The following is a 12,563-nucleotide window of genomic DNA, read 5'->3' as shown; positions in this document are numbered from 1 at the left end:
CCCCTCTTACACCTCTCTCCCCTCACCCCCCCCAGCACCCAGGGCAGCCTCAGCAGGGGCCACAGGTGACAGGGGCCACAGGGACAGGTACAGGGGGCAGCTCCAAATCCAAACCTATCAACCGGATAAGCACGGTGGTGTGAGCAGGGCGTGGGGCCCCAGGGGTCAGAGGTCGGACGACAGGGAGGAGCTCACGGCCAGGAGCAGGGCCAGGTCCAAGTCGGCCAGGACTGAGAGCAACAGCAGCGGCTCCAGCGACAAGAGGAAGCGCAGTTTGCTGCGCCTGTGCTATTTTCACCTCCGTTTCCCACACATGTAGGTGGAGATGAGGAGCACGGCCGCGGTTACTACACAGGAAACAGACCTGCAGATATGATGTGGACAGATCCTCCCACACTAGAGCAGAACCACAGGTTCTACAGCCATATAACCTGAGATGGAACCACGTCCTGGACTAGGTTTTCTGCCTCTGTCCTCAGTGTTGACCTCCGCCCGGGTCTGGGTCACAGTCAGTCAGTCTGTACATTTAAAGTATCATGATGTGATAGCGTGCCACTGTAAACCTATAGACCACATATACAGTATATCCAGCTGTTTACATGGGGAGCCTGTAAATAAACACGTGTTCACCAGATGCGTTTGAATGGGAATCAGCAGAGTTGCAAAAAGAAAAAAAAAAAAAAGTCCTCTGACTTTGCAATAATTTCCTTGGCTTTACAATGTCCTGCTTTGCTAACAGAAAACAAAAAAACACCCCAAAGCACCAATTTTTTTCTAAGAAACACCTCAGATATTTCGCTTTGTCTTAAATTTTCAAACCAATGCGCCGTTTCCTGACCGTCATTTTACACGTCCTCAGGATCCGGCCGGCTTTTTAACGCATATCCCGGTTGGAGTATGGAAATTAACGATACAGTTATATATTTTTGAATGTTTCTAAAGCTTATTACTGTTTTATTGATATTATATACCTGCTCAGAGTGATGAATATTGTCCAATATTTGTTTTGATCATTAATAAGAACATACATATAAGCAGATAATGTACACGGTTCTAGAGAGTATAGACAACACCGCTCCGTTTGCCCTCACCGTACGTACGTGTACAGGGTGCAGTAATATGTGTGGCATTTTTTAATTAATTTCCATTGAAGTTCATTTATTTAATTTACAGTTACTGAGATTCAAATTTCCCTTTAAATTATTTAAACCCTCACGACGTTCCCGCTCCTCTGTTTGTGCAACATCAGCAGATTTGTTGACGCAGGTTCATGTATTAGAACCTGAACTCAGAGGGGAAAATCTTGGACTTGTGAGAGGAGATGCTGTTTGTTGGTAACTGCAGCAGGCAGATTTAATCATCGTGATTTTTTTTATACGTGTGTGTGTGTTTTTGAAGGCGTACGCTTGTACATGAAGTTTTGTGGTTTTTTGCACACGTGACGTCTCGAAAGTCAGAAAAGGCCTTTCTGATCCCCGCGCTCCCTACTTTTGACATCTCATTATATTTTTAGATGTTGAGAGGCTTCCCGTCGAACAAGTGAACAAGTGAAGAAGGTTAGCGTGTCTGCAGGCCTTTAATGTATTTTCCTTTGCTTTTCATTATATGGCGTTAGCCTGGTGCGAGTGTCGTCCCTTTAGCTACCGCTTTGTGTAGTTTGTGTAGTTGACTTTCGGTGGTTACCTCTAGTGCCATTAGTCACCCAGGTGATTAGGTGATGTGAGCTGCACATGTTCTGACAACAGGAGAATAAGTCGGCGATGACAAATCAAAGAAAAACCCTAAGAGTGAGCCACTGGAGACGACAACATTCATTTTCAAGGTGAACGAGGTTGGGACGGTATCACTTTTTTGTAAACCGGAAGACTTTATAGCTCTTTGTTGGCTGACCTTTGACTTTTATGTTGACAAATGGAATAATTTCTTCTTGCATGCTTGCATATATCTGCACACTATGAATTACTGTACTGTATAAACCTGAATGTACATATTATATTATAGATAGGCTTCTATTGGATGGTGAGTCTGGTTGAAGGTGTGTGCATGTGAGTGCCACCTAGTGTGTGCTGTACATATAAAAGCAGGTCAGGATACTGTAGATGTTGGTCGAGAGGCGAACCCGACGACTTCTTCTTCTTCTTCTTCTTTACTCATTATATCAGACTGAAGAGAGAATGAGTAACGACAACGACATACATTATTAAAGCCTATAAACGATTAAATGTCAGTGCACTTATCGAGACTATTTTAAAGAAATTATTTAATTTTTTTTCCTTTTGTGTTTGTAATATGTGTACTGAAAGAATAGAGAATTGAGATGTGAATATTGCTTCTGATAAATTAAAGTGTCCTTGCAGTGACATCTGTTGTGTGTGTTTTTTTTTCCTTTATGAAAAATATTGTTATTGTTTCATTATGAAATTACATTGGACTTTTTTTTTTTACAAAACGGACACTAAAAAACACTATCTTGAAACAGAAAAAACAAACAAAAATTTTTACAAAACGGACACTAAAAAACACTCTTGAAACAGAAAAAACAAACAAAATTATGCAACTTTACACAATACTGACAATGGCCACACGGTGGCAATGTGGCTCATGTTCTTTTCTTACAACAAGCCTCTTCTGTGGTAACTTGAGTGCTCAAGCAGCCCTCGCCCAATGACCGCTGGGGCTGGCTTCATGGTGAAGGAAGATAAGTCGATCGTTATCTTCCTTCTACAGCATAGGAACATAAAAATAATAAATAAAGAAAAGAAAATTACGTTCCCATTTAGCACTATTTGAAAGTGAAGAAACGACAGCTACAAGCTAAACTGCTAAATAATGACTCAAAACAGATACTTTTATATAATAATATGAAGGGTTTGATAGCGGTCAACTACATATATGTGTATATATATAATTATTTTTATGTAATTTATCTTGAATTGTGACCCAGTAAGAATACAGTAAGAAATACAATAAACACAATACAACCAAAATATGTTCTAATATCCACAAACGAGCCTTTTATAACCATAGCTTTCATGTATCCGCATTAGTGATGTGCGTACGTGCGAACTACTTCCAGGGAGTAAACGTGACGGACGTGGTGCTAAGACTCCGGGTTGTGCTTCGGTCATGGGAAAAAAAACTAAGATGGCGTCTCGTCTAGAAAGATAGGATGGCTCAGAGGGAGCGATGGTGTTAACCGGGAAATGATTAATTACTACTTAAGCGATAAAGTCTGGGACTTTCATTTAATATCAAACTAACTTCTGCCACCCATGTTGAGAACCCGTGTCGTTTGGCACAGCGGAGTGTATGGATAACCGAGAGTGAAATACGGTCAACTGTGCTAGCAGCGGTAGCTACAGCCAACTGTAATCGAGCACAGCTGGCCAGCGTTAGCTCAGCACCAGTGATCCCAACAACAGAGGAAGGAGAGCGGCCAGCAGCCCTGTCATACCCCGCTACATCCTGCTATCATTAGGTCAGTTACGGACACTACAGTCAGTCCATAACCAGACACTATCACGAGAGTAGGTCGAAATATAATTGTAAATAGATTTTTGTTTTCCTCTACCCACATACGTGTAATAAGAGTAGCAAAAAAATACTGAGTGTTTGTTAGCTTAAATGATAGCTTGTGTGTGGTTTACATTGTTGGCCCTAGTTCGTGGGCCACCCCTCAGGTTAGCACGGCTCCTCTTGAACCGTAGGAGTCAGTGGCACAGAACTGAAGAAGCAGCAGGCGAGGCCTCGACGCTCAACGTTAGCTGTGAACGGCCGTACATAGGATAACAATAGACACAAATGGACCTCAGTTTAGCCCCAGGAGGAGAAAGGACTGCCACCAACATGCTCATTTACACATAACTTACCGGGGTGTTTTTATTTTTTAATTTTCCTCTTAATTTTGATATGGCTGTCGCTGGGAGGTAAGAGTAGTTTAAATGTCACTTCACTCAAGTTTACCTGCTAGTAGCTAATACTTGTGAGTGTTTTTGTATTGATGAGTCCTTTTAAAACACGTCTGATCACCAGAGAGTACGCTTAGGTTAGAAAAGTAATCAATATATTGTTCATTTGTTATCAGTCAAATGCCATGCAGTGCATGTGAGCCAGCCATTATTCGAGTTAGTGATGCCTTCATGGCCTTCTGTTCCCCAGGACTCATGGCCTTCTTCCTATTGTTTGTCTCTAAGACCTTTAAGGCCAACTTGGTGGCAGAGACACTGTTGACCCTGACATCAGCTACTTCATATGTTCGTCTTCACATTTATAAAACAAAAAAAGCCAAGTTTAAACGCATTGTATTTCTAATAATAAACATGACCACAGTGTCACTTGTTCAAGTGCTCACACAAACTACTGTACATGTGTACAACTGTGTTTCAAGTACTTGGACGTTTTAATGGATTCCATGTGATAAAAGTAACCCTCCTAACTGTTATATCTCTCCTTCCTGGGTCTCGGTGATTTCAGAGCAGGGCTGTTGTTTTGTTATGTCTCGTGTTGGGGGAGGGGGTCTAACAATGTCTACTTTGATGGAGAAAGAAAAAAAAATCCCCATCCTGGTTTTGTGACTATTCAAAGTGCTGTGTCAAATGGTAAACCACAAACTCTATGGTAATACTTCATTGAATCCTTCAAAGGCTGCCAGTTATACAATGTAGTGCCCCAGACAGGAAGTCATGGTTTAAATAATTTGACTCTTAAATTAATATCTGATCTTTTTATTACAACTTTTCACTTATTTGATTAAATTTGTTTTGTCTAATAATCATTTTGATTTAATTTAGTTATATTTTTGAAAGTGTGTCTTTAAGTGTCATTACTAAAAAGGTATTTGTAAATGTACATTTTTAAAAATATAATTTTTTGGGTCAGTTAACATTTCAAATATATTGTAAATATACCATTAATCTTAACTACTTTCACTTCTCTACAGCTGATTTTGCCTGATTGTACGGTTGACCTGCACCAATGACTTTGAGTTTATAGTTAAATGCCCTTGTGTCTGAAGTGTTCTTTTCACAAAAGTCGTTCCTGTCTGTTTTATTCCATTCTGTTCTGCTTTGTACTTTTCGACTCACCTGAAACTGTAAAGTATTTTCATCATTACGGGAGAACACCCTCAAAGAGCAGACAACTGCCAAATTAAGCATTAAAATGGACTTATTCTCCATTTAGTGGCAGCTGAAGGTTAGCGTATTTTCTAACTACAGGCTTGAATATGATTGACATAAACTAACCGTAATCTAAATGTCCATGTTGGGTTTAGGGGAGAAGTTATGAAAGGTCAAAGTCAAGAATGTATTGACTTGTTGTTGAGGAAGTTGACGACGGCCTCGTAGGTTGCTTTCAGTTTCTTGCGCATTTTCTTTTGGTTGGAATCTGTATTCGTATTTGTGTTCAGAGTGAATTTCACTTTTAAATGCGGTAGTAAATATCCGGCACGTCGGTTGTTGTTCCTCACTCTGAACTGTCACAGAGCTCTCACAGGTACAGCTTCGATGTTTAACGGCGTCTTCAACACAATTGTTCTCTGTAAATCTGTACTGATGAATAACACTGCTGCAGTGAGTCCACTGGAGGGTTTTTTTTTTAACTCATTTTGCGTTGTTAACCTGTTATCAGGGCAATGGAAGGGGAAGAGTTTGTTCCTCCTCCGGAATGTCCAGTGTTCGAGCCGTCATGGGAGGAGTTTCAGGACCCCCTGGGCTACATCGCCAAGATACGTCCAATTGCGGAGAAGTCCGGAATCTGCAAAATTCGTCCTCCACCAGTAAATATTTGTCATTGCTCAACTTCATTTATTTAAGATATTCATTGGTTGTACATGACGTAACATCAACACGACAGCTGATCAGGTATAACCAAAGTTTATTTAGTTTATTATACAGGTGTGTTAGATATCAATATCAGTATACTGAAATATTGCGATATTTTATTTTACGATAACGTATCGCTATTGTACAGCACTCTATTGATTTTTTTATTAACAACAATTAAAATGCAAATATTTCATTTTAGTTTTACTGGAAATTGTTTTAAAAAAAACTCAATATATTGTCATACCTATGGTATCGCAGTATATCACAATATATTGTATCGTTTCACCTGTATCGTGATAAGTATTGCATTGCTTGGCCAATACACACCCCTACTATAAATACTGCTGAACAGTCTTTAGAATGTAGTTTTCTTTGTATTCATTCACATATTTTCTCCTCCAATCAGGACTGGCAACCGCCATTCTCCGTGGAGCTGGACAGCTTTCGCTTCACACCCCGCATCCAAAGGTTGAATGAACTGGAGGTACGTTTCATGAAGGGACGACTGCAAACAGTGGCTTCATTTTTTTTTTGGTGCACAGTAGTAAATTAAATAATGTATTTAATTCCAGGCGGAGACTCGCGTGAAGCTGAATTATCTGGACCGCATCGCTCGGTTTTGGGAAATCCAGGCGTCGTCTTTAAAAATTCCACATATCGAAAGGCGCATCCTGGATCTCTTCAGTCTGTCGAAGGTGAGTGAGGACGAAATGATGAAGTCAGTTTTAGTCGTCAGTGATTGTGTTAATGAAATGCCTCGTCGTTGCAGATTGTCACAGATGAAGGGGGCTTCGAGATGGTCTGTAAGGAGCGACGCTGGGCTCGGGTGGCACAGAGGCTCGGGTACCCACAAGGCAAAAACATCGGTTCTCTGCTGCGCTCGCACTACGAGAGGATCGTCTACCCTTTTGAAATGTTCCAGTCTGGTGCCAGCCTGCCGGTATCACTGCGCCTTCCTGCGTTTCATTTTTTATTTATTTATGTGTTTGTGCATTTAGCAGATGCTTTTATCCAAAGCAACTTATAAAAGGAGGATTAACAGGATTAAGCATCAAGCTTGTGGTTCCTCTGGGAATTGAACCCAGGACCTTCTGTGTGTAAAGCAGACGTGATAACCACTACACTATGAATCCACTGCTTACTTTGTGAATGATTTAGATTTAGATTTTGAAAGTGATCCTTTCCTCAGTTGTTATTAATGTACAGAATCTGAACCCAGACCCTCAAAGACTGTGTTACTGTAGATTTAGAATTTAGAAATTGATGTGAATCTGATCAGTTTTCAAATAGTTTAAAAAAATGAAAAAAAAAGTCTTATCACCAAAGGACTTCTTTGTTGAATATCAACACAAAAAAATTGTTCTCGTTTCGCTCCTAGCATTGCAAGCCCAAGCACTACGATGGAGAGGACGTGGATAAGGAGTACAAGCCCCACTCCATCCCCCTCCGACAGTCTGTGGCACCGTCCAAAACCAGCACGTATGGTCGCAGAGCCAACCGATGCCAACCTGATGTGAGTCAGCACGAACCTTCTTAGTTGTCTTCAGTTGATGGGTCAGTGGTTAGATTCCATTACCAGGTGCCTTTGTGCAGCTAAAACAAATAACAGTATATAAAAACTATTTATGTTTTTTTCCATTTTGTAAAACTGAAAAATCTGACTGGGGTTTCATCCAATCCCTTAATAATAATAAAATGTTTTTTTTCAAATAATAATAATAATAAAATGTTTTTTTTCTTCTTCAAATATTCAGTGCTAGTGTTTTGCTTAAACTGCACTTTAACACTTTATAACTACACTAAATAATTCATTAGTACTAATGTGAGTGACTCCAGGAGAACATTGTTGCTAATTTGCAGATTCACTCACTATTACGTTTTCAACTCATCACAAACGGTCACTAAAAGATAGCAGTTAATGAGTCGATTTTAATCGTCTTTCATTTAATTTCCAACTGAAAATGTCTTTACTGTAGAACAACCAGCAGTTCAGTGAGGGACAGCTAGGTGGCCTTTAACTCCAGACGTGGTATTTGAGGTTATTAAAAAACGTTTTTCAGCTCTAATCTAATTAAATAGTGACTGTTTTTTCTGCCCTGTGGAAAGTCACTTTACTGTGTTGTTTGACACCAAAGTATACCGTACTAGGCTTAAGTATAGTTTGAGGCTAATGTGACGTCAGACTGGAGCGCACCCGGCTTGCCTGTCCGCCATCTTGCCTGGCTGCTGTGCTTTATCCTGCTGCCTTTGCTCTGTTTTTGCTCCATGCTGTCATTTCTCCTCCTGAGTTCATCTCTTGAAGTAGACCCACAACACTGTTCCATGTCATGTTTTTTTTTTTACTTTATTTTATTAAAACCCATTGCTATATCACGCTTGTGATATAGAAGCAGCAGATTAATCCTTCATTTTCAACCCTAACAGTGTGTTTTTTTTTTTATGGTTTTATCTCTGCTGGTGAAACACGTCAATGTTAACATACTGTGTTTGTATGCTCAACGTCTAGCACGAGACTGAGCGTAAACCGGTAGACGATACCTGTTAGGTTACTTTTGCTTCCTTCATTGCTGTAATGCTATATGTTCACACCAACGCCTGTTATTATAATTTGCCGTTTTTAGCAACAAGCAGTGTCAGAGTCCATGTTTAATACCGTTTGTAAAGAGTAAAAATGTAAAAATGTCTGTAAAAACGGTTAGAATAAAATCATCTAGGCCCACAGGTTCATTCTGATTTAATGCAGTGGTTCCCAACGTGGGGGGCAGGCCCTCTCCAAGGGGCATGAAGCTATTAGAAGAGGGGCAAATTTAATTATGTGTGTTAGTGGCAGAGTGGAAACTCTGTTTTTGTCTTTATTTAATGATTAACATCACTTTTTCAGGAACTACAGTTTGTATCTAAAAGCCAGGTGCCCCTAGAGGGAGAGTGGGGGCACTGCAGAGAACAAAAATGCTTTGGGAACCACTGATCTGATGTGTCTACTTCAACTTTGAACCATGTCTCATAATATGTGCCGGTTAAATTCCTCCTCCAACATACTGGCTCTGTGCTTTCCGGCCTCACCCCGTCCTCACCCCTTGCTCTCTCCGTCTCCCTGCTGTCCTAGTTTATTGTTGCTGTTATTGTCTCCCCTTGCAGGGTCCAGAGGATCTGGCCCCACATCCTCTCACCACTGGCTCTGAACTCATCTCTGCGGTACTGCCTCTAGAGCATATACAGCTCTCCTCCGCCCCTGCTTTCCTTTCTGCCTCCTTATCTTGAGAACCTCTCCAAATTTGTCTCACCTTTTCTATTGATTTTGTTTTTAAATAAACTAACCAGAATTTGTCTCACCTTTTCTATTGATTTTTATTTTTTTAAATAAACTAACCATCCCAGCATTTTGATGTTGAACTGTCTTCTACAGTCATGTGACCTTGAAGAGTAGTAGTATTTGTTTTTTATGTCTTAAAAAAAAAATTTGTTTTTAGAATACCCGTGCCCACATTACTAGCTTCTGAAAATGATGTGAACACACCTCTGTATCTGTGCGGCCCTGAATCTCTCCGTCACTCTGTGTGGTGCTGGGCTGTCTGTGTGCCTCCGCTCTCTGCTGCTCTGCTTCGCTCTCTATCGACTGCGGCTGCAGAGCCTGTGGCTGCATGTGCTCTGGATGGGGTGCCCTCACTGGGATGTTTTGATTTCGTTGACTGCCAGGATTGTTAGGTCGTAAAACACTTTTATTTGAGGTTTTTTTTTTCATCAGTGTTTTGTTGTAAGTCATTGTCGTCGTCTGCTGTGTTCAACTCCCATTTCCACTGGATCATTAGTAAATAACGCACTCTTGACGTGCACTTCAGTGATTAATGAACAGCTCAGGTGAAGTAATTGCAGATTAGACGCAAGCGAAACGTTTCTCTGGTGACTCACCACTAATGTTGCTGAACGTGTTGTGTTGTCGTGTCGTGCTGGATTTAGAGTTCTACCCAGGAAAATCCTTCCTAGGAACAGAGTGACCCAGGAAGACCCAGACTGTACAGAAAGGAAACAGGAAGTTACAGATTATAACACAAGATAACAGAATGTGAAGTGCAGATAAAACACACAAAGAAATAGAAGCAACAGATGTCGGCGCCATCTTGGAATCAAGAGCTAGAATTTCCCAGGTGGTCTGCAGACTGCTAACTGTTTGGTGATTTTCGTGTGTTGGTGACGGGTCCTAACTGTACAGCTAGCTCTCTCTCTCTCTCTCTCACTCTCTCTCTTTATCTGTAAACTAGTAACTAGTATCATTTCTGACCTTTTCTAACCAACAACACAGTCTCCTTCTTGTGATCTCCGGCTGTGCTTCTTCTGTTTGAACCTTCTTTTTGTTCTGTGTTTGTTCTGGCCCAAACCGGTGCTTTGCTCGTTGTGGTGCTTTGGCTGTAGATGCAGCTTCTCTCTGCTCCTCACTGACGACCATTTCCCTTTCCTCCAGCCGGAGCCGACGGAGGAGGACATCGAGAAGAACCCGGAACTGAAGAAGCTGCAGATCTACGGCGCGGGGCCGAAGATGATGGGGCTGGGACTGGTGGCGAGGTATAAAGGCATCAGAAAGAAAGGTGAGGCCCGGGACAAAAACCGTGTTGCTGCCTGGTCCCAGCTGTGTCCACTGGACACTCCACTCTGAACAACATTCTTTTTTTTCTTCTTTAGAAGAGCTGCCTCAGACTGTCAGCATCAGAGAAACCCCACCAGCTGCACCCAGCGACATGAAAGCAGAGCCGCAGGACCCCCAGGAGAAGAGTGAACGGGCCACTCCGAGCCCCCTGATGCCCCCCCCCTGTGTTACCGTTAAGGCAGAAGTGAAACAGGAGGAACCAGAGAACGGCAAAGACGACAACGAAGAGGACGACGAGGCCGACGAGGCCGACAAGCCCTGCACCAAGATGACCATGAGGCTTCGGAGCAACCTCAACAACCCGCAATGTGTATGTGGACCACAACAGTGCCCCTCAGTGGCGCAGAACAGGAATAACAATTGATGTGTTTTATGATCTCACTTTAAACATCTTTTTTTTTCCTTTGACAGGTGGATTCATTCGTGTGTCGAATGTGCGGTCGAGGAGATGACGATGAGAAGCTCCTGCTGTGTGATGGCTGTGACGACAACTACCACACCTACTGTCTGCTGCCCCCACTGACTGATCCTCCCAAAGGCAACTGGCGATGCCCCAAATGTGTGGCAGAGGTAAGAAAAATTATTAAAAAATGAATTTTCATACTTCTGAATGTGTGGCAGAGGTAAGAAAAATTATAAAAAAGAATTTTCATACTTCTGCTTGGATTCTCTTCACAGAACATTTTGTTTTGGGGAGGATTCTCTTCACAGAACATTTTGTTTTTGGGATTTTTTTTTTTTTTAGGAGTGCAAGAAGCCGACAGAAGCTTTTGGTTTTGAACAAGCGACGCGAGAGTACAACCTGCAAAGTTTTGGAGAAATGGCTGACGCTTTCAAAGCAGACTACTTCAATATGCCTGTCCATGTGAGAGAACCCACACCACGCTGACTCCGGACTCTGCTGGTTCTGACTGTGACTTACCAGAGTCCTTTGTGTTGTTGTTGTTGGTGCAGATGGTTCCCACTGAGCTCGTAGAGAGGGAGTTCTGGAGGCTGGTCAGTAGCATCGAGGAGGACGTCACAGTGGAGTACGGCGCGGACATCCACTCCAAAGAATTTGGCAGCGGCTTTCCAATGAACAACGGCAAGAGAACACTGTCGAAGGAGGAGGAGTTTTGTACTTCACTCTCCATCCATCCATCCGTCCATACAGTCTAGTCTGGAATTTTCTGTGTGGAAAATGTGGAAAAATGGAATCACAGCTGACTACGAAATCCTTGAAACAGCGTCGTCAGTTCAGTCATAACAGATGTCTAAAATAAAATCTGGGTTTATCAGTTGGTATTGATGACTATCAGGCAATCAGAGACCTCTCTGATCGATTCTTTTGGTGGAAGAGAGTGGGATTTTTCTTGATTAATCTCAATCATGATTATTTAGATGGCGATGAATCGTAATTTACCTAGATTAAATAAGAATAATGGCGATTTATTCACATATTCCCTGGGATTTATCAGATTAAAAAAGGTTGACAGTTTGACTGCCCTTGTGTTCATGCCCTCCAAGCTTCAGTCTGAAACTGTAAATGTTTTATAGTCCAGTTGAGCCACTTCCTGTCCATCCAGAGCAGGGACAGTTTTTGTTTTAACCCATAAATTTCTCATGAAAGTCCAACTTATCTCTTCTCTCAGGGATACGCTCGCTGCGGCTGGAACCTGAACGTGATGCCCGTTCTGGAGCAGTCACTTCTTTGCCACATCAACGGCGACATCTCTGGGATGAAGGTGCCGTGGCTTTACGTGGGGATGGTGTTCTCCGCCTTCTGCTGGCACATCGAAGACCACTGGAGCTACTCCATCAACTACCTGCACTGGTAGAGCGCCGCCGCCGCTGCTGCTGCTGTTGTTGTTGTTGTTTGATTTGTTGTTAAATTTTCACTTCCTCATCAACCGTCAACACAGGGGTGAACCCAAGACCTGGTACGGAGTTCCCTCTGTGGCAGCGGAACGGCTGGAGGAGGTGATGCATAAACTGACCCCAGAGCTGTTTGAGTATCAGCCTGACCTCCTGCACCAGCTGGTCACCATCATGAACCCCAACATCCTCATGTCTCATGGTGTACCGGTCAGTAACACACACACACACACACACACACA

At 42.2% G+C, this 12,563-nt stretch overlaps 2 protein-coding genes and 1 non-coding gene across 3 annotated transcripts in view; 2 read left to right on the top strand and 1 right to left on the bottom strand.

The window, feature by feature from the left end:
- The window catches only part of iqsec2b (IQ motif and Sec7 domain ArfGEF 2b), a 29,723-nt gene extending 27,361 nt beyond the window's left edge, over positions 1–2,362 (top strand). Inside the window, 1 exon segment of the mRNA XM_017036066.2 lies at positions 1–2,362. This exon segment is cut by the window's left edge and continues 282 nt beyond it. Within this exon segment, the coding sequence (XP_016891555.1) occupies positions 1–143 (143 nt within the window). The 3' untranslated portion in view covers positions 144–2,362.
- A 1,141-nt stretch (positions 2,363–3,503) lies between these two features.
- Positions 3,504–12,563, top strand: part of kdm5c (lysine demethylase 5C) — a 17,339-nt gene continuing 8,279 nt past the window's right edge. Inside the window, exons 1-13 of the mRNA XM_025059734.1 lie at positions 3,504–3,926; positions 5,629–5,776; positions 6,232–6,309; positions 6,398–6,520; positions 6,595–6,765; positions 7,204–7,338; positions 10,285–10,408; positions 10,503–10,777; positions 10,879–11,037; positions 11,213–11,332; positions 11,422–11,580; positions 12,099–12,280; positions 12,369–12,531. Coding sequence (XP_024915502.1) covers positions 3,910–3,926; positions 5,629–5,776; positions 6,232–6,309; positions 6,398–6,520; positions 6,595–6,765; positions 7,204–7,338; positions 10,285–10,408; positions 10,503–10,777; positions 10,879–11,037; positions 11,213–11,332; positions 11,422–11,580; positions 12,099–12,280; positions 12,369–12,531 — 1,854 coding nt within the window. The 5' untranslated portion in view covers positions 3,504–3,909. The remainder of the gene's footprint in view (positions 3,927–5,628; positions 5,777–6,231; positions 6,310–6,397; positions 6,521–6,594; positions 6,766–7,203; positions 7,339–10,284; positions 10,409–10,502; positions 10,778–10,878; positions 11,038–11,212; positions 11,333–11,421; positions 11,581–12,098; positions 12,281–12,368; positions 12,532–12,563) is intronic.
- Positions 6,886–6,958, bottom strand: trnav-uac (transfer RNA valine (anticodon UAC)). The gene has a single exon. It is a non-coding gene; the product is annotated as a tRNA-Val (tRNA).

This window comes from Cynoglossus semilaevis, chromosome 10 (genome assembly GCF_000523025.1).
Source record: "Cynoglossus semilaevis isolate Cse_v1.0 chromosome 10, Cse_v1.0, whole genome shotgun sequence".
Lineage (NCBI taxonomy): Eukaryota > Metazoa > Chordata > Actinopteri > Pleuronectiformes > Cynoglossidae > Cynoglossus > Cynoglossus semilaevis.
This window is presented reverse-complemented; position numbering and strand designations above follow the sequence as displayed.